Genomic DNA, 23,639 nt, shown 5'->3' on the forward strand with positions numbered 1-23,639 from the left:
TGCCATGTCCTGGACATGGTCTTACACTGGTACATATATCATCGCCGATGCCATGTCCCAGACATGGTCTTACACAGGCACATTTAGCACAGTGTCATGACATCTAAGTCCTAAGTATTCCTTTGAGTCACCTGGGCTTCTAAGGCACGAGGCTATCACTAAACTTTTATTGCATCATCACAAGTCAATTTTATTAAAGCATACATATATGTATCATATAATGTCAAATATGAAATACGTAATATTGAGTTGTTGAATTACTTACACACAACTTACTTCGGTGTAAAATATGGCAAATTTGTGATTTAGTCCACAACCTTGCCTTTTCCTCGATCAAGGTCTATCCCTTGTCCCTCTTGATCATAATAGCACATTTACCTCATTTAATACACGCATTATTCATTTTAGTCCAAAACTCACGATATGGAAAAATTACAATTTTACCCCTAAAATTTTAAAAAATTACAAAATAGCCCCTAGGCTCGTAAAATGAAAAGTACCTAATTTTCTCATTATTCAAGCCTAGCCAAATCATTTTCCCTCTTAGACGAACCCACATTTTTCATTTATTTACACATTTAAAAATAGTTTGTACAACTTTAACAATTAGGTCCTTTTTATAAATTTCACCAAAAACCACTTAGTAAAAGTTGTTTATCACACCTTAAACCTCCATATTCTTCCATTAGACATCAAAGCAAAAGCATGTCATTCATGGGTATGTTTTTGAACACGAACCCTAGCTCAAATTAAAGGTAGAAATAGCTAAATCGAGCTACGAGGATTTCAAAAATATAAAGAACATTAAAAACGGGGCTAGAATGAACTTACTTTGAGCTTGAAAGATGAAAGAAACCCTAGCTATGGCTTATTATGAAATTCGGCCAAGGAGGATGAAGATGGACACAAATTTTGACTATTTTTCCCTTTTAACTCTTTTATTAACCAATGGACCAAAATGCCCTTCCATTATAAATTTGATATTTTATCCCTCCTATGTCCATTTTTGTCCATAATGACATATAATGATCTAATTGCCAAATAAGGACTTCAAATTTCAAATCTCATCACAATTAAGCCCTTAAATTAACTAGAACACATGTTTTTCACTTATTGCAATTTAGTTCTAATAACTCAATTGGACACTTTATCGGTAAAATTTCTCATCGATATTTTCACACAGGCATGCATATATATCATGGACCTTGCAACATAAAAAAATGATTATTTCTATATTGGATTTGTGGTCTTGAAACCACTATTCCAACTAGGCCCTAATTAGGGATGTTATAGTTCTCCCCCTTAGGGATTTTCGTCCCCGAAAATCTTACCGGTAAACAAGTGTGGGTATTGATTTCTCATGCCTTCCTTGGGCTCCCAAGTAGCCTCCTTTATCCCATGCCTATGCCATAACACTTTTACTAAAGCAATATTCTTGTTTCTCAATTGTTTGACTTCCCAATCCAAGATCTTGATCGACTCTTCGCCATAAGTCATGTCCTGTCGAATCTCAACTTCTGGCTATGATATCACATGTGAGGGGTCCGATCTATAACGACGTAACATAGACACGTAGAATACGTCATGGATGTTTTCCAATTCCGAAAATAAAGCCAACCAATAAGTTATCATTCCTATCCTTTCAGTGATCTCGTAAGGTCCTATGAAACGAGGACTTAACTTGTCCTTCCTACTGAATCTCAGAACCTTTTTCCATGGGGATACTTTCAAAAATACCTTATCACCCACTTGAAACTCAATTTCTTTTCTTTTTAAATCCACATAAGACTTTGGTCTATCCGATGCCGTTCTTAAACAATCTTTAATTACTTTCACTTTGTCCTCGGTTCCCTTAGCCAAGTCAACCCCGTGGAGTTTACTTTCCTTGAGCTCTGTCCAATACAAAGGAGTTCAACACTTTTGGCCATACAACGCTTCATAGGGTGCCATTTTTAAACTCATCTGAAAACTATTGTTATAGGCAAACTTAACCAAAGGTAAGTATTTTTCCCAACTACCTTGATATTCTAGAACACAACATCTAAACATGTCTTCCAAAGTTTGAATCACTCTCTTGGATTGACCATTAGTTTGTGGGTGGAAAGCAGTACTAAAACTCATCCTCATGTCCAAAGCTTCTTGCAACCTTTTCCAAAACTGTAAGGTAAACCTCAGATCTCTATTCGATATAACCGATAAGGGTATTCTGTGAAGTCTCACAATTTTAGAAATATAGAGCTCAGCCAGTTTATCAAGCGAGTAGTCGGTACGTACCGGGATGAAATGAGCCGACTTTGTCAATCAATCAACAATGACCTACACCGCATCTTTCTTACTCGGTGTCAAAGGTAAGACCGATACAAAATCCATGGTAATTTGGTCCCATTTCCATTCAAGAGCCATGATAGGCTGTAGTAATCCTGAAGGCACTTGGTGTTCAGCTTTTACTTGTTGACAAATTAAGCATCTTGCAACAAACTCAAAAATATCTCTCTTTATACTGTCCCACCAATATATTTTCTTCAAGTTGTTGTACATTTTAGTACTACCGGGGTGTACTAACAGACGAACATTATGTGCCTCATTTAAAATCTTATGAATCAATTTGGTGTCTTTAGGAACAAAAATCCTATCTCGGAACATCAAGTAACTATTAGAATCAACCTTAAAATCAAATTCAGAACCTGACTCACACTGAGTTCTCTTGGCTTGCAATTCATTGTCGTTACTCTAAGCTTCACAAATTTCTTGAAGGAACATCGACCTAGTTCTCAACTCCGCTATGACAAATATATCATCTGATAAGGCTAATCGAGCATCCATGGCTCTCAAAGCAAACAAGGATTTTCTACTTAGGGCATCGGCAACAGCATTCGCCTTTTTCAAATGGTAGTCAATTATTAACTCATAATCTTTTATCTATTCTAACCATCTCTGTTGCCTAAGACTTAAATCCTTTTGGTTAATTAGGTATTTCAAACTCTTGTGATCGGTGAATATTCAGCAAGTCTTACCATTCAAATGGTGTCTTCAAATGTTTAATGCAAACATAATGGCGGCTAGCTCTAAATCATGTGTCGAGTAATTTTTCTCATACGGTTTCAGTTGTCTGGATGCATAGGCTATCACTCTGCCTTCCTGCATAAGCACACATCCCAAACCATTCAAGGATATATCACTGAAGATCATGAACTTCTTTCCTGGCTCAGGTTGAACTAACACTGGAGCTTCAGTCAACAACGCTTTCAGTTTCTCAAAACTCTGTTGGCACTTCTCTGTCCATTCGAACTTAACATCCTTTTGTAACAACTTCATCATTGGAGTGGCAATCATAAAAAATCATTTAACAAACTATCTGTAATAATTGGCCAAGCCTAAAAAGCTTTTGACCTCTGTCACATTCTTCGGTGGTTTCTAGTCAACAATGGCTAAAATCTTACTCGGGTCATCTCTAATACCGTCTCCAGAAATAATATGTCCTAAAATACTAACTTCACGATGCCAAAATTCACTTTTACTGAACTTGGCATACAACTATTTGTCCCTCAAAGTCTACAAAATAGTTCTCAAGTGATTAGCATGCTCTGCCTCATCTTCTGAATAAATCAAAATATCATCGATGAACACCACAAAAAAATTATCCAAATAAGGCTGAAATATTCTATTCATTAAATCTATAAACACGGAAGGAGCATTTGTTAACCCAAATGGCATAATGAGGAATTTGTAATGGCCATACCTCATTCTAAAAGCAATTTTAGGCATGTCTGATTCTTTAACCCATAACTGATAGTAGCCAGACCTCAAGTCTATCTTCAAAAATACTGTGGCTCCCTTCAATTGATCAAATAGATCATTAATCCTCTGCAAAGGAAACTTATTCTTTATTGTCACCTTGTTGAGCTGTCGATAATCTATACATAGTCTCATCGAACCATCTTTCTTTTTCACAAATAATACAGGAGCACCCTAAGGTGAAAAGCTCGGTCTCGCAAAATCCTTATCAGTTAACTCCTGTAACTGAACCTTCAACTCTTTTAATTCAGTTGGGGCTGTCCTATACAGGGTAATAGAAATAGGCGCAGGACCAAGAGTCAAATCAATGCCAAACTCTACTTCCTTAATAGGAGGTAACCCAATAAATTCTTTCAGAAACACATCTGAATATTCACATACTACCGGTATCGACTCAATCTTTAACTCAGACTCTTTAGTGTTCAGCACAAAGGTGAGATAAGCTTCGTACCCCTTTCTTATACATCTCTTAGCAGACACGGAAGAAATCACTGCAGGCATGCCATTTAATTCATCTGGTTCAACCTGAAGAACATTACCATTCTCACATTTCAGTTTGATAAACTTTCTTCAACAATTCATTACCACATCATGAGTGGTCAACCAATCCATACCAAGAATTACATCAAATTTATCGAACGGTAATAGCATAAGATTAGCTGGGAAATAATGACCTCTAATCAGTAAAAGACAACTTTTACACACTTTATCAACTAACACATACTTGCCTAACGGGTTTGACACCTTTACTCTGAATTTAGTAGGTTCAACAAACAAGTTCATACCAGACACCAACTTCATGCAAATATACGAATGGGTAGACCCTGGATCAATCAAAGGAACAACAGGAGTTTCATAGATAGAAAATATACCCGTAATTACATCAGGAGACAAGGCCTCTTCGCGAGCGCGAATGGAATAGGTCCTCGCAGGTGCCTTGCCCTCAGGTCTCACAGCAGACTCTCTTGGTGCACCTTTACTACGCGTTCCACTACCGGATTCCTCTGAGGTTTTCCCTTATTAGCAGTATTAGCTGACCTTATTCTTTGGAGATTTCTTGTTTCCATCCTCTCGGGGCAGTCCCTAACAAAGTGATCAGGAAAACAACACTTAAAACAAGTTCTATCATTCCTTTGACACTCGCCAAAGTGGCGTCTCCCACATTGGGGACATCCTAATCTATCAGGTCAAGCATTCCCAACACTAGAAATTGGGGTAGTCTGAGCTTTCGAAACCGTGTACTGTTTACTCCTATTCTTGCTCAAATACCCAGCAGAGGTCTTAGATCGAGTAGTAAACTCTCTCGACTTCTTAGATGAAGATTGAAAAGATTTGCTCAGTTGCCTCTTCTTCAAGTCTCGAGACACCAAATTAGCCTTTTGCTTTTCTTTGGCCAATTCTTCGGCCTCGCATACTCTTTTGACCAAGACTACAAACTCTTTCAACTTGAGCATGCCAACCAAAAATCTGATGTCTTCATTCAACCCGTCCTCAAATCTTTTACACATGATGGCTTCGGTAGATACATATTCCCAAGCATATTTGCTAAGCCTCACAAACTCACGCGCATACTCGGTAACTTTCATTTTTTCCTATTTCAACTTGAGGAACTCCTTCCTCTTTTGATCCATAAACCTTTAACTGATATACTTATTGCAAAATTCCTCTTGGAAAAACTCCCAAGCCACTTTCTCCCTCGGCACAACCGGCACGAGGGTATTCCACCATTGGTAAGTGGAATCTCTTAGAAGCAATACCACGCACTTCATGCACTCCTCCAGTGTGCATGACAACTCATCAAAGACTCGAATGGTGTTCTCAAGCCAAAACTCTACTTTTTTCGGATCATCATCAATGTTAGCTCGGAACTCTTCAGCTCTTTACTTTCTAATTCGATCAAACGGAGGCCTTTCCCTTTTCACCATCTCAACAACCTGATGAGCTACAAGGGTAGGCTGAGGAATAGGAGGGGGTGGGGGAGGTTGACCACCCGGGTTTGCCCAAACAAATTCGGCGTACCAATTATTCATCATGTGGAGAAAGGATTCTCTGTCTCCTTCTCCTCTACTAATCGTCTCGGGTCTACTATTAGTTGGCACTGCTCCTTTGATTGGAGCAGGTGCGTTACTTTCTACATCGTCAGCAACTGCTCGTTCAGGATCCATTTACTATATAAAACACAATTTCAATTGTCAGGAGTTGTCACACTATCATAATACATGTATGGCATGTATAGTTAGACTTTTACACTCACTAGTAGTCCTAGAACTTACTAAACCATAGCTCTGATACCAATAAATGTAACACCTCTTACCCGTGTCCAATGCCGGGATAGGATACGAGGTATTACCAAACTTGAACATACACTACTGATGGTCGTGAAACTAACTAAAAATTCGACTAAGGCAAGCGCACCTATCGAACAGTAGTATAGTTATGGTGAGACTGGGAATATCGTATCCACGAGGACTAAAAGTACTAGTAATTACTATCTTTTTATTATTTAGCCTAAGAATTAAAGGATGTTTTTAAACTAAAACTAATTATCTAATTAACTAAGATTACGACAGAGATTAAAGTTGGAAAATAGTTTTTAGAAGACCAATAGAGAAGACAATACCCAAGGAAGAATCCACCTAGACTTCACTTATTACTTTTAAATTAGACGATTTACTCACTTGACTTAATCCGTAGAAATACCTAGTTTATGTTATTTTATCTCTCGAGACTCAAAACAACTGACTCTAGGTTGATTAATCAAAATCTCTTCCTTAATTAGAGCCCCTATTGTCGCATTAACTCGATCTATGGATTCCCTTGTTAGATTTGTCTCTAATCTGGCAGATTTATGTCGTCCTATCTCTAGGATTGCATGCAACTCTGCTTAATTATGTATGATCTACTCTTAAACAGGGACTTTTGCTTCACTGAATAAGCACATCAAAAACCTGAATTAATATCCTGAAATATCAAAATAAGAATTAAAACTCACAATTAATAATAATAACAAGTATTTATCATATAATTCAAATAGTAATAAGCTCTGTTTTAGGTTTCATCTCCCTTAGGTATTTAGGGAGTTTAGTTCATAATAATGGAAAAAATCTGAAAATTGGGAAAACAACAAAACATAAAGAAACCCAAAGAACTTCTAACTTGGTTTTTAGTCGACGCGACTATGACACACGGGCGTGTGGCCTACCCGTGTGCCTCACACGGGCATGTGGTTTACCCGTCTAGAAGTGCTTGAGCCATGTGAAACTCTGAATTAGGCCCATTTTGTCTATTTTTGGCCCATTTCTTGCTCTTTTTTCCTTCCTATGCTCGCTTACGTATAAAACATGAATTTAAGGGATTAGGAGCATCGAATTTGATGAAACTAAGGAAAATTCATCCATAAATATGTTAAACATGGGGTAAAAAACTGTATATATTATGGTTTATCAACTACTATGTAAAACCGGGACATAAAATTTAGTTTAAATTTAAAATTTATTCAGGAACATGCATATCGTCCCTTATATAGGCCTACGAGGCCCAAAACATACATCGGGGGGCGGTTCGAGACTAAATTGTGAACTTTAGAAAAATTTTCTTAAAACAAGGTTACACACCTGTATGGACACAAGGACACGCCCGTGTGCCCTTGACACGCCCGTGTCCCCAGGCCGTGTAACTCTTTGTTTATAACGTTAGCATGAATTTAATATCACACGACCAAGTCACACGCATGTGTGCTAGGCCGTGTGGCGAATTTAATTTTAGCATCTAAGGTGCAAACTTCACACGACCTGGGCACACACCCATGTCTTACGGCCGTGTCCTCCACACGGCTGAGACACACGATCGTGTCTTTACCCATGTGTTTACTTTCATTCAATACATTTCTTTACCTTTATTAATATAGTGACCATACCAATTGGCACCAAACATAAATTCCACATTTTATCAACAATTTGGCACACACCACAAAAGTAATAACACATCTCATGCATGTAACAATATTTAAGGATTTCAACCCAATAATTAATATGAGCCATATTTCATGGCCATATACAAAATGGAATAATATACCAAAAGGAGCCATCACTTTGGCTAACAAATATGAAACATATAAGAAAATACCAGGTCCCTTATACATGCCATAGTCAAATGTAGTAAACTAATTATACCCTAAAAGATTTGTTGATAGTGTGACTCAAGCTCCGATGTCCATGATCCCCGAGCTAGCTTGACGATGCTAAAAGAAAAGGGAAATGAGAGAAGGGTAAGCACAGGGCTTAGTAAGTTGCATGTAAATAAATAACAACATAAGTCAAGATATTCATGGATTAACCATATTATCAATTATCACCACAATATCATACTACACATATGAACGTAGTCAAAATTGACATTAAATGTCATTAAACATCAACCTTATCTTACTCCTTTCTACTCATGCTAAATTTCCCATCATGAATCGAGTTCAATACTCATGAGGTTTACGTACATACCTGTATCGTACACTATTACTCATATCACTCCACTTCTTAACCCAACATCTTGAATGGCCCGTTGAACCACTGAAATACTAAAGGACGCTCGGGATTTTCATACACCAATTAAAGTACCAATGCCATGTCCCCGACATGGTCTTACATGAATCCACATATCATCACCGATGCCATGTCCCAGACATGGTCTTACACAGGCACACATATCATTGTCGATGCCATGTCCTAGACATGGTCTTACACAGGCACATATATCATCACCGATGCCATGTCCCAGACATTGTCTTACACTGGCACATATATCATCGCCGATGCCATGTCCCAAACATGGTCTTACACTGGTACACATATCATCGCCGATGCCATGCCCCAGACATGGTCTTACACAGGCACATATATCATCGCCGATGCCATGTCCTAGACATAGTCTTACACTGGCACATATATCATCGTCGATGCCATGTCCCAGACATGGTCTTACATAGGCACATTTAATACAGTTGTCACGACATTCAAGTCCTAAGTATTCTTTTGAGTCACCCGGGCTTCTGAGATACGAGGCTATCACTAAACTTTCATTGGATCATCACAAGTCAATTTTATTAAAGCATACATACATGTATCATATAATTTGAAATATAAAATACGTAATACTGAGTTGTTGAATTACTTATTCACAACCTACCTTGGTGCAAAATATGGAAAATTTGAGATTTAGTCCACAACCTTGCCTTTTCCTCGGTCAAGGTCTATCCCTCGTTCTTCTTGATCTATAATAGCACATTTAGCTTATTTAATGTACGCATTATTCATTTCAGTCTAAAAATCATGATATGGAAAAATTACAATTTTGCCCCTAAAATTTTATAAAATTACAAAATTGCCCCTAGGCTTGTAAAATGAAAAGTACCTAGTTTTCTCATTATTCAAGCCTAGCCAAATCATTTTCCCTCATATACCAACCCAAAATTTTCATTTATTCACACATTTACACATAGTTTCTACAAATTTTACAATTAGGTCCTTTTTTATAAATTTCACTAAAAACACCTAGTAAAAGTTGTTTATCACACCTCAAACCTTTATATTCTTCCATTAGATATCAAAGCACAAGCATGTCATTCATGGGCATGTTTGTGAATGTGAACCCTAGCTCAAATTAAAGGTAGAGATAGCTAAATCGAGCTACGAGGATTTCAAAAATATAAAGAACATTAAAAATGGGGCTAGAATGCACTTACTTTGAGCTTGAAAGATGAAAGAACCCCTAGCTATGGCTTCTTGTGAAATGCAGCCAAGGAGGATGAAGATGGACACAAATTTTTACTATTTTTCCCTTTTAATTCTTTTATTAACTAATGGACCAAAATGCCCTTCCATTATAACTTTGATATTTTATCCCTCCTATGTTCATTTTTGTCCATAATGACATATAATGGTCTAATTGCCAAATAAGGACTTCAAATTTCAAATCTCATCACAATTAAGCCCTTAAATCAACTAGAACACATGTTTTTCACTTATTGCAATTTAGTCCTAATAACTCAATTGGACACTTTATCGGTAAAATTTCTCATCGATATTTTCACACAGGTATGCATATATATCATGACCTCGCAACATAAAAAAAAATTATTATTTGTATCTCAGATTTTTGGTCTCGAAACCACTGTTTTGACTAGGCCCTAATTCGGGATGTTACATTTCGTTCAAAAATTTTGACGATTGGGCACTCAATTTGGTCAAAATGACTAAATTGTAAAAAGTGAAAAAGTTGAGTTCTACATGCTAGAGGTGTGTAATTGTTATGAAATTTTAAATTGCGGACCCTTAGATGGTAATTGGACCATTATAATTTGTATGGGCAAAAAAAGACATAGTGAGTTAAAATTTTAAAGTTTTAAGAGAAGGGCATTTTAGTAATTTGGTTGTTAAATGAATTAAAAGCCAATTTTTGTCCATCTTAAAGCTATGGCTGAAATTAGCATGAAGAAACCATGGCTTGGGTTTTTCAAGCTTCCTACCTCGATTGTAAGTCTGTTCTAGCCCCGTTTTTAATGATTTTTACGTTTTTGAGATCCTCGTAACCTAATATATCTATTTCTACCACTAATTTTAGAATAATCAAAGTTTAAATTTTTACCCGTGATGGATATTTGTGTATTTTGTTGTTTAATGGTAGCAAATGCATGTTAGATGTTAGATAAATGACTTTTGCTAAGTGACTTTCGGTAAAATGTTAAAAATGACTTGTTTGTAAAAGTTATGAAAATGTGTGTAAATGTAAATGTGTGAATAAAAGGAAAATTTGGGTTTATATAAGCATGTATAAGGTTTGACTAGGCATGGGTATTGAAGATATTGAATACATTTCATTTTACGAGCCTAGGGACTAAAATGTAAAAATGTGAAACTTTAGGGGCAAAAATGTAATTTTTTCATAATATGATTTTTGGCTGATTTGAATAGTATAATGATTAAATAAGTTAAATGTGATATTATAGATCAAGAAAAATAAGGTTCGAAACTAGAACGGGGAAAAACAAGTATTTGATGATTAGGTCTTTTTCGCCATTTTTATCTTAAGGTAATTTCGTATGTTTAATAAGCATTAAATTATATATGTCTTAATGTTTAATTATTATATTTGTGATAAATTCTATATTATTGAAATGAAATGTGAATATTATTGAGTACGGTACTACAGAAATCCCTGATAGAGATTGGGTACAATAAGAAATCTCGTTTGAACCTTAGGAATAGATTAGGATACGAGTGACATGTCACTAGGAAACCATGTGTTATGTGATCTATGTGAATCCGGGTGCTGGTCATGTATGTCCTATCAGTGGCTGGGTAGTCTGGCATGTGTTGCGGATACCTGACAGCTTGTGTGAGCAGCTCGTGTAATTACGTCTTGGCTGACAGCTTGTGTGAGCAGGCCCGTGATTAGCTCGTGTGTGAGCCCTATATGTTATGAGATATGAGATAGCATTGGCTACATATATGGCACTTATGTGCAAGGCCTTCCGTGTTGCCGATAGTATTCCAAGTGTTCAATAGGTCATCCGAAGAGTATGTCAAAGATGACAAAGTATGTGACTATGTTACGAATTTGTACAGGTATGTACATAAGTTTATAAGCATTGATTTCATGATATTGTGAGTTCATGGTAAATTCGGTTAACAATTGTGTAATTGGCCTTTGAGCCAAAATTAAGTTATGACATAGTTTGTTTTATTCGCACAATATGTGATTTATCAGATATGAGAAAAAAGAAAAGATTGGCATAAATGCCTATTAAAATGATTATAGAAGGATGAGGAGATATAAGTTTTAAACATTGAAAGACGTTAAAATATATGCTTGAAAGATGAGTACTAATGAGTAATGTGCATGTTTATTATAAGGTTTGAAATGATTGGTTGATTATGGATATCTGTGTTAACAGAGAGATTACAACTATTAGGCTAATGTCAAAACATGTTAAATTATGTTTGCAAATTGATAGAGTAAACTATGAGATTGAATAAATTATAATTGTGAGGATTATAGAAATTTATATCACCTTGTGTTTATATTATTTAACTTGGTAAATGATTGGGAAGAGTTGCTTGTTATTTTCATACGGACTTACTAAACTATATAGCTTACCGCCTTCCTTTCCCATGTTTTATAGTGCCGTCAAGCTAGCTCGTGTTGGAGATTGTCGAAGATTCTATCACACTATCAAGCTATCATTTTGGGTATTAATGAATTCAAGTATTTTGAGTTATGGCATGTATAGGGACTTAACTACTTTGTTATATGTGTCATATGATTTTATCCAATGTAATGGCTTGTAATTGTCAAAGACTTGTTTTCCTATTTGGCTAGGTAAGTTTACTTATATTGGCTAGCATGGTTGTAAGCCTAAGTATGTTCGTATATCTGTTAATGTCTATGGTGATATGATCATGGTATGCTTGGTGAATGTGAAATGTTTGAAAATGTGATTTATGGCATGATTTTGTAATTTTTGGAAATGTGACCTATAGATGAGATGAGGAATTTGAGTATAATTCGGCAACTAAAAAGTAGTTAAATTAAGCCTCATGAATCTGAAATTTGTATGTTTGATTTAAGGCTTAATAAATGTAGTGAATATGCTAGACAAAGCTATAAAGTTGATATGTTTTAACCATAAATGTGGATGCTTTGGTTGCCTAAGTATGTATTGTTTTGTGCCTTTGAATTGGGGTAAGTGCACGTGTGAATAAGGGTGGCAAAAGGCTTGGTAAATAGCCTTATTATTGTTCATATGGGTAGACACACGGGCGTGTGTCAAGGCCGTGTGTGACACACGGTTAGCCCCATAGGCGTGTGATCCAGCCGTGTGTCCCCTGCACCTAAATTGTTGTAAAACAAAATGCTCAGTATCGAGCACATGGGTAGAGACACAAGCATGTTTCTCAGCCGTGTGAAGGACACGGCCTTGGGACACGTGCGTGTGCCTTGGCCGTGTGACCTCAATATGATCATGACGTCATAGATAGAGAGTTACACGGGCTAAGAACACGGGCGTATTCCTTACTACACGAGCGTGTGCTTCGGCCCACACAGGCGTATGGCCCTGTTTCCATGAGAAATTTTCTAAGTTTTCCAAAAGTTTTCAAAGTTCTCGATTTAGTCTCGATGTAACACCTCATACCTATGTTCTAAGCCAGAACAAGGTACGGAATATTACAGATCACGAAAACATGAATTCACACATTTACTTGACCTTACATAATTAATTCTTCTAGCTTGAACAAAAATAGATAACATTAACAGATATACATAAATACAAGTGAATTATCAAATTTTGGAAAATAATATTTTAAACCAAATTAATTATAACATATAACAAAATGATTCAGCCCTCTATACATGCCATAATTCCAAAATAGTGTTTACAAAGTACCAAAAAGTATTGATAGTGTGGATGGGTCTTCGACGATCTCTAAATCCCGAGCTGGCTTACTATCTCTATAAGATAAGAAAAAAGAAAAGAAGATAAGCATATAGCTTAGTAAGTAAGTACGAAACTGATATATACAATTTATCAAAGTAAAACAATCATACTAGTATATAATCACATATTTAGGACAGGCTGTTTTCTAGAGTCTTGGTTTTAAAAAATCATATCTCAAGCTACAAGACTTAAAACTCAATTCCGTAAATTTTCCCTAAAACTAGACTCATATGTATATTTACTAATTTTTTTCTAGAATTTTTGGTCAGACCAATTAATACAGTTTATTAGTTAAAGTCTCCCCTGTTTCAGGATATGACTACTCTGACCCCTGTACACTACGAACCAAATTTCTCCCTATACAGAATTCCAACGACCATACCATTTGCTTCTCTTAAAATAGACTCAATAATGAATCCATGCATATAAAGTATGACTCTTAATAATTTTTTTTCAATTTATGGTGAATTTATAAAGTAAAAATAGGGGATCTCAAATTCATTCAGACCCTGTTTCACAAGAATTCAAATATCACACAATATAGAATTCTTTTGCTTCCTGTGCTTCCTTTATGTGAAACTATACTCATTAAGCTTTATTTTCATATATCATTTGCATTTTTATTCAACTTCCATGATTTTTGGTAAATTTTTAAATTCATGTAACTGCTGCTATCCAACATTGTTTTATTTCTAACATTCACTCTTGCATAATTCTACCTAGTCCTTTTTGTTATACTAGAATTCACTCAATTATCGAGCACATAGCTCCTAACTTTTCATATATTACCACTTTATCGATTTTCTCCGTTGAACTCAACGGAAAAATAACAAATATACCATTGTTTACACATATTTCCCCCTTCCACACTTATAGCCGAAGCTATCTGATATGCATAGTAGCCTGCACTTAGTACTACACACATGACCTCACCATCTGATACATGTAGTAGCCTGCACTTAGTACTACACACGTGATCGAAGTCATTGAATACGCATAGTAGCCTGCACTTAGTACTACACATGCGACTTAACAGTATGGTACACGTAGTAGCCTGCACTTAGTACTACACACGTGTACTCACAATGGGTCATTCATATTGTTCCTATTCCGAAGGTTTAACCGGGAAAATCTTTCCTTTTTCACTGTTAACACTTATTCACAATCTAATTAAATTTGCAAATTTTGATCATTTAATCGTTCTATGGACAGCCACCAATTCATATGATAACAACATAAAATAACATAAAAAAATTGATAAATTATTCATGTACGAACTTACCTCGGTGCAAACTTTAGAAATGTTATAATTTAGTCCGAAAGCTTTTCTTTTCCCCGATCACGACCGATTCCACGTCTTTCTTGATCTATAAAACACATTTAGTTCATTTAACACTCATACTATTTATTTCAATCCAAAAATCACATTATGGAAAAATTACGTTTTTGCCAACTAACTTTTACAAAATTATGATTTTGCCCCTAGGCTTGGGAATTTAATTTCATCCCTTATTCTTATGTTTTATGACATGCTGATCATTTTTCCCTTCTATGACAGCATCAAATTCACACTCTAAGATGCACTTATGACTATTAGGTATTTTTACCGATTAAGCCCTTTTACTCGTTTTCACTTAAAACCGAGTAGCACAAGTTGTCTAACATAATTTAAAACCTCATATTCTAGCATAAAACACCAAAATACACAGATTTCACCTATGGGTATTTTTCCTAATATGAACCCTAGGTCGAATTATTGCTAACATAAGCTAAATCGAGCTACCGGGATTCCAAAAACGTAAAGAACATTAAAAACGGGGCTTGGAATCACTTAGTATGGAGCTTGAAAGCCTGAAACAAACCCTAGCTATGGAGAACCCTTGAAATTTCGGCCTAATGAAGATGATGGACCAAAATTGACTTTTAATTTTGTTTTTCATTCATTTTAATAACTAAATGACCAAAATGCACTTACTACTAAACTTTCCAAAAATTCCATCCATGCCCAATTTTTGGCCATAGACTTAGAAATTGGTAAAATTGCTATTTAAGACCTCCTCATTAATATTCCAAAGCAATTTCATACTAAAAACTTCTAGAATGCAAGTTTTGCAAATTATTCGATTTAATCCCTAATCTCAACTTAAGCACTTTATGCATAGAATTTCATCACGAAATTTTCACACAATCATGCAATCATATCATAAACCTCAAAATAATTATAAAATAATTATTTCTATCTCGGAGTTGTGGTCACGAAAACACTATTCTGATTAGGCCCTAATTCGGGATATTACAACTCTCCCCTTTTAAGGATTTTCGTCCTCGAAAATCTTACCAGTAAATAGATGTGGGTATTGGTTTCTCATAATTTTCTCAAGTTCCCACGTAGCCTCTTCTATTCCATGTCTGTGCCACAATACTTTCACAAAAGGCTATACTTTTATTTCTCTACTGTTTAATTTCCCGAGCTAAAATCTTTATTGGTTCCTCCTCATAGGTCATATCAGGTCGAATTTCAATTTCTGTCAGAGGAATCACATGTGAAGGATCAGAACGGTAACGTCGCAGCATCGACACATGAAACACATTATGAATCTTTTCCAACTCGGTTGGCAAGGCTAGCCGATAAGCCACTGGTCCAACTCTTTCAATAACCTTATAAGGCCCAATGAAACGCGGACTCAACTTTCCTTTACGGCCAAACCTTAAAATTTTCTTCCACGGAGATACCTTTAGAAAAACTTTATCACCCACTTGGAACTCGATCTCTTTTCTCTTCAAATCTACATATGACTTTTGTTGATCTGAAGCAGCTTTCAGAGAATCACGAATCACTTTTACTTTTTCTTCAGTTTCTCTAATCAAGTCAACTCCGTGAATCTGTTTCTCACTGAGCTCGGTCGGATACAAAGGAGTCCAACACTTGCGACCATACAATGCTTCGTACGGTGCCATCTGTATGCTCGATTGAAAACTATTGTTGTAGACAAATTTGACCAAGGGTAAATATTTATCCTAACTGCCCTGAAATTCTAAAACACAACATCGGAGCATATCCTCGAGTACCTGAATTACTCTTTCGGATTGACCGTCAGTTTGTGGATGAAATGCGGTACTGAAATTCAATTTCGTACCCAAAGCTTCTTGCAACTTTTTCCAAAACCTCGAAGTAAATCTTGGATCTCTATCCGAAATAATAGACATAGGTACTCTCTGTAATTTCACAATTTCAGAAATATATAATTCAGCCAACTTATCAAGGGAGTCGTTAGTACGTACTGGTATAAATTAAGCCGATTTTGTTAATCTATCAACCACAACCCAGACTGCATTTTTCTTTTTCAGAGTCAGAGGCAACTCTGTCACAAATCCATCGTAATTCTGTCCCATTTCCACTCGGGAATCATCACTGGTTGAAGTAAACCTGAAGGTACCTGGTGTTTAGCTTTCACTTGCTGGCAAATCAAGCATTTTGCTACAAACTCAGAGATATCTCTCTTCATACCATTCCACCAATATATTTTCTTCAGGTCATTGTACATTTTCGTACTACCAGGATGAACTTGCAAACAACCATTGTGTGCCTCATGTAAAATCTTCTGAATCAACTTAGCATCTTTCGGTACACATACTCAATCACGGAACATTAAGCAACCCTTTGGTCCGATTCGAAAGTCTGAGTTACAATCCAATTCACACTGAGCTCGCTTGGCTCGCAATTCCCTGTCATTCTTCTGAGCTTCACAAATTTGTTGAAGAAATAGCGGCCTAACTCTTAACTCGGCCAAAATCAAACCATCATCAGACATAGCCAAATCTGTACCCATAGCTCTCAAAGCAAACAAAGATTTTCTACTTAAGGCATCTGCGACTACATTCGCTTTCCCGGGATGATAATCAATTATTAATTCATAATCCTTTAATAATTCAAGCCATCTCTGTTTTTGTAAATTCAAATCTTTTTGATTCATCAAATATTTCAAGCTTTTGTGATCAGTAAAGATTCGGCATTTCTCACCCTATAAATAATGACGCCAAATCTTCAAAGCAAAGACAATGGCGGCCAACTCTAAATCATGCATTGGGTAATTTTTCTCATGCGGTTTCAACTGTCTTGAGGCATACGCTACTACTTTACCTTCTTGCATTAAAACACAACCAAGACCAATTGATAACGCGTCACTATAGATCACAAATTCTTTCCTCGACTCGGGTTGCACTAACATTGGTGCTTTGGTCAACCGCTCTTTCAACTTCTCAAAACTTTGTTGACACTCTTCAGTCCAATCAAATTTAACATTCTTTTGCAACAGCTTATTCATAGGAGAGGCAATCATTGAAAATCCCTTGACAAAGTGTCGATAATATCCAGCTAAGCCCAAAAAGCTTCTAACCTCAGATACATCTTTTGGCTGTTTCCAATTAACAATTGCCGAAACTTTGCTCTGATTGACCCGAATACCATCACCCGAAACTACATGTCCCAAAAATCCGACTTCATGAAGCCAAAATTCACTTTCACTGAATTTAGCAAATAATTTCTTTTCTCTTAGAATCTGTAATACCATTCTTAAATGTTCAGCATGCTCAGACTCGTTTCGAGAATAAATCAGGATATCATCTACGAACACAACCACAAACCTATCCAAGTATGGATGAAAGATTCGATTCATCAAATCCATAAAGATAGCCGGAGCATTGGTTACACCAAAGGGCATCACAAGAAATTCGTAGTGTCCATACCTCGTTCTGAAAGCGGTTTTTGGCACATCCGACTCTTTAACTCTTAGCTGATAGTAACCAGATCTCAAATCAATCTTTGAAACCATTGTTGCCTTTTTTAACTGGTCAAATAAATCATCAATTCTCGGTAACAGATGCCTGTTCTTTATCGTCACCTTGTTGAGCTGTCGATAGTCAATACAAAGTCTGATAGATCTATCCTTTTTCTTTACAAACAACACGGGGGCACCCCAGGGAGAGAAACTCGGTCTCACAAACCCCTTACCTGTTAACTCTTGCAACTGAGCTTTTAATTCTTTCAATTCAGTCGGAGCCATTCTGTATGGAGAGATCGAAATTGGTGCAATTCCAGGTAATAAATCAATAGCAAACTCTACCTCTCTGATCGGAGGCAACCCCAGCAATTCTTCTGGAAATACATCCGGGAATTCGCAGACTACCGATACTGATTCAAGCTTCGACTCAGACATTTTAGTATTTAATACATAAGCAAGATAAGCTTCACACCCTTTTCGCATATATATCGAAAGGACATGTACGAAATCACCATAGGTAATTTATTTGATTCATTTGTTTCCACCCGAAGAATTTCACCATTTTCACATTTCAACTCAAGAGTTTTCTGTTTGCAATTTATTCTGGCATCATGTAATATCAACCAATCCATACCCAAAATGACATCAAAATCGTCAAATGGTAGTAACATTAGATTAGCCAGAAAACAGTGACCTTGAATCATCAAAGGGCAATTTTTGCAAACCTTATCTACTAACACATATTTGCCTAAAGGGTTTGACACTTTAATCACAAATTCAGTAGATTCTATAGGCAAGCTCTTACTAGATACCAAATTCACACAAACATAAGAATGAGTAGATCCGGGATCAATCAATGCAATAACAATAGTACCATAAGGAGAAAATGTACCAGTAATCACATCAGGAGATGACGCCTCTTCCCGAGCACGTATGGCATAAGCTCTAGCAGGTACTCTAGCTTCCGGTCTCCCAGTTGATTCCTTTGTCACACTTCGACTGCTAGCTCCACTTCCAGTATTTCTTGGAGGTCTACCTCTATTAGCAGCACTAGTCTGTCTGGCATTCTGAAATTTTTCTTCTTCAACCCTTTTTGGACAATCCTTAATATAATGTTCTCGGGAACCACATTTGAAACAAGCTCAGCTAATTGTCCAACACTCCCCGAAATGTTGTTTACCAAAGTGCTGACACTCGGGTCTATTAGATCTCACATTACCTACACTCGCCATTGAAGTAGCTTGAGCTTTAGGACCCGAATATGATCTCCCACGATCCCGATACGAATGTCCAGTTGAAACAGTCAACCGAGGATTCATTTCTTTAGACTTCTTTGACTGAGATTGAAATGACTTACTCATTGGCCTCTTTCTTGCGTCTCTGGCTTCATTCACAGCTTTTCTCTTCTCGTTACTTAGTTCTTCAGCTTTACAGGCTCGATCGACCAATACCACAAACTCTTTCAACTCTAAAATCCCAACTAGTAGCTTGATGTCTTCATTTAGCCCATCCTCAAACCTCTTACACATAATAGCTTCGGTGGACACACACTCTTGGGCATACTTGCTGAGTCTGACAAATTCACGTTCATATTCTGCCACAGATGTTTTACCTTGTTTCAGCTCAAGGAACTCTTTCCGTTTTTTATCAATGAACCGTTGGCTTATATACTTCTTTCTAAACTCCTCTTAAAAGAAATCCCATGTAACCCTTTCTTTCGGAACCACAAATACCAGTGTCTTCCACCAATGATATGCCGAATCCCTTAGTAAAGATATAGCACATTTCAAACATTCTTCGGGAGTGCAAGAAAGCTCATCGAATACCCTGATAGAATTTTCAAGCTAGAACTCTGCTTTCTCGGGATCATCATCTATATTAGCCCTAAATTCTTCAGCTCATTGCTTTCGAATTTTATCAACTGGGGGCTCACTCAATCTTGTCATTTCGGCACCTTGAGGAACTACGGGAACTCGTTGAGGAATAGGAGGGGGTGGAGGAGGCTGAACGTTCAGATTTGCCCGAACAAATTCTGTGTATCAATTACTCATCATACGGAGAAAGGCTTCCCGGGCCCCATCTCCCTAATCATGTGTCTCATGCCTGCTCTCAACTGGCGTAGTCCCTTGTGCGGGAGCCGGCGCATTACTTTCTTGTAACACCCCGTACCCGAGACCGTTGCCGGAGTCGAACACGAGGTGTTAACGGACTTAATTCATTAATTAAACAGCTCATACAATTCATTTTAAAATTTCCAGACAAGCTGGCTAACTGCATCACAGTCGCTTTAAAAATCATATCTCGAGTTACAAAACTCGAAATCCAATTCCGTAAATTTTTCCTGAAACTAGACTCATATATATATCTACTAATTTTTTCTAGAATTTTGGTTGGGCCAATTAGTACAGTTTATTAGTTAAAGTCTCCCTGTTTCAGGGTTCAACTACTCTGACCTCAGTGTATTACGAATCAGATATCTCCTGTACAGAGCTTCAATGACTATGCCGTTTATCTCTAATAAAACTAGACTCAATAAGGAATCTGTACATATAAAGCATGACTTCTAATTATCTTTGTAAAATTTATGGTGAATTTCCAAAGTCAGAACAGGGATCCAGAAATCGCTCTGGCCCTGTTTCACAAAAATTTAAACATCTCATAAAATATAGCTCATATACCTGTTTCGCTTATTCCATATGAAAATAGACTCATCAAGCTTCGATTCCATAACTTATTCATTATTTAATTCCATTTCTACTATTTTTAGTGATTTTTCAAACTCACGTCACTGCTGCTGTCTGAATCTATTTTATGGTAAATTTTACCTATTTCATGGTTTCCATGGATTAGCTAGCAATTTGACATACATAATACCAAATATGATCATGATTAGCCATTCCAATGGCTAATCATTACCAAGCATTTCTATCTCCATACCACTCAATAACCATATCATAAGACCATATATACAAAATGATTATAATGCTATACATGCCATACTCAAAATATACAAGCCATTATGTCAAGATGGTATACGGATAGTGTGAGCGTGCCTCCGACCGCTTCCGATTTCCGAGCTGGCTTGTCAACACTACAAGGAATGAAAAGGAGGAGTAAGCATAAATGCTTAGTAAGCTCACATGCAAATAGCAAGTAACATAACCATATAAGCAAACATAAAATCATTTGCATAATCATCACCAAGACATTCATATCACCTTTTCATTTATCATCTTACCATATTGTTGTTATATCGAGTTTTCAACCCGAGGGTTAAGTACATACCTGTTCAAATTATCCATTTCACAACACTTACCAATACGTCCCTTTCATCTTGAGTATTCCTCCATTTGAGTAGAACTTTACCCGTTGAACACATCGAATATAATTCGGATACATGGAAAGTTTGCACATAAGTGCCACATATGTAGCCAAGCTACCATGTAACCCGCCCATAAGTGAACTCGGACTCAACTCAACGAGCTCAGGCGTTCGCATCCATAAGTGAACTCGGACTCAACTCAACGAGTTCGGATGCCTAGTTACATCTCACGAACTCGGACTCAACTCAACGAGTTCGGACGCTCGCATCCATAAGTGAACTCGGACTCAACTCAACGAGTTCGGATGCCCAAATATCCCAGTGACATGTCACTTGTATCCTAATCCATTCCTAAGGTTCAACGGACCTTTTTCCCAATCATGTGTCTCAACCATCTTCTAAGGAATGCCGATACCGATACTCGGTAGTATTTCATATTTTCCAAGTATATCACATAATTTGACATATTATCAAACAATTATCACAAGTATAATATTTCATAATAATTATCATATCATTTAAAAAACATTAAAACATTTAAAATAATAACTATGTTACCAACATTTACATATGAACTTACCTCGTATGCTTAAAATGGCTATTTTACCATTTCGTCCACAACTTGGTATTTTCCCCATTTTAGCCCAATTTCAGTTTTCCTTACTCTATCATTTAAAATATAGTCTAATTAGGACTCACATTATTCAAATTGACCCAAAATCATATTTTGGAAAAATTACAATTTTGCCCCTAAACTTTTGCATACTTACAATTTTGCCCCAAAGCTCGTAAATTAAAATTCAGCCTATTTTCTTATGTTTTATGACATGCTGATCATTTTTCCCTTCTATGGAAACATCAAATTCTCACTCTAACATGTACTTATGACTATTAGGTATTTTTACCGATTAAGCCCTTTTGCTCGTTTTCACTTAAAACCGAGTAGCACAAGTTGTCTAACATAATTTAAAACCTCATATTCTATCATAAAACACCAAAATACATAAATTTCACCTATGGGTATTTTTCCAAATATAAACCCTAGGTTAAATTATTGCTAGCATAAGCTAAATCGAGCTAGGGACTCCAAAACGTAAAAATCATTAAAACGAGGCTAGAACGAACTTACAATCGAGCTTGGAAGCTTGAAAACCCTAGCCATGGTTTCTCCTTGCTATATTCGGCCATGGGGTTGAAGATGAGCAAAATTGGCTTTAATTTTGTATTTTAATTCATTTTACCCTAAATGACCAAAATGCCCTTACTACTAAACTTTCCAAAATTCCATCCATGTCCAATTTTGTCCATAGACTTAGAAATTGGTAAAATTACTCTTTAAGGACCTCTAATTAATAATCTAATTCAATTTTATGCAAAATACTTCTAGAACACAAGTTTTGCAATTTATTCAATTTAGTCCCAAATTTCAAATTAAGCACTTTATGCATAAAATTTCTTCACGAAATTTTCACACAATCATGCAATCATATCATAGACCTTAAAATAATCATAAAATAATTATTTATATCTCGAATTTTGTGGTCACGAAACCACTATTCCGACTAGGCCCAAAATCAGGATATTACAACTCTCCCCCCTTCAGGGATTTTCGTCCCCGAAAATCTTACCAGAAAAGTGGTCTTCACTTTTAATCTCATATTTGGTGCCGAAGAACTTGCACTTAGACTGTACCTCCAATACATCTCTTCAATTTCTCATATGATCTAAAAGCTTACAGTCTCAACTCTCAACTGTTCTTAAATTTTCAACCCTTCTCAATTTCCCATGATATCATGACATAAAACCTGGATCTCAACTTGATTTAATGGAGACCGGAATTCCAAGAAATCCGACAATTAAAGAGACCTGAAATTCCATGAATCTGATGAGTAGGAATTCATTCAATACAGATGTGATTTATAGATCTCGCCAAACATTTAACAATAGGATACATCCCATTTTCCTTTTTCCGCCATAGATATAATTCTGATATGGCCTCAAGAATAATCCTTCTCATTTCCATCCCAATATCAACATTGACAATGTAACACCCCGAACCCGAGACCATCGCCGGTGTCGGACACGAGGGGTTAACAAGCCAAGTTCACATGTTTTGCCCACCAATTTGACATTTCCAGTCAGGCTGGAAAACTGCGTCACTGTCGCCTTAAAAATCATATCTCGAGTTTCAAAACTCGGAAACTGGTTTCGTAAATTTTCCCTGAATTTAGACTCATATATCCATCCATGG

At 36.5% G+C, this 23,639-nt stretch overlaps 1 protein-coding gene across 1 annotated transcript; it reads right to left on the reverse strand.

The window, feature by feature from the left end:
• Positions 1–3,969: 3,969 nt before the first annotated feature.
• On the reverse strand, positions 3,970–5,381 carry LOC108477480 (uncharacterized). The gene is made up of 5 exons (XM_053026753.1): positions 5,045–5,381; positions 4,668–4,799; positions 4,520–4,619; positions 4,381–4,471; positions 3,970–4,320 (listed from the first exon to the last, which is right to left on the reverse strand). Exons 1-5 carry the CDS (start codon positions 5,379–5,381, stop codon positions 3,970–3,972), a joined length of 1,011 nt encoding a protein of 336 aa, XP_052882713.1.
• Between the last annotated feature and the right edge of the window lie 18,258 nt (positions 5,382–23,639).

Source organism: Gossypium arboreum, chromosome 4 (assembly GCF_025698485.1).
Source record: "Gossypium arboreum isolate Shixiya-1 chromosome 4, ASM2569848v2, whole genome shotgun sequence".
Classification (NCBI taxonomy): Eukaryota; Viridiplantae; Streptophyta; class Magnoliopsida; order Malvales; family Malvaceae; genus Gossypium; species Gossypium arboreum.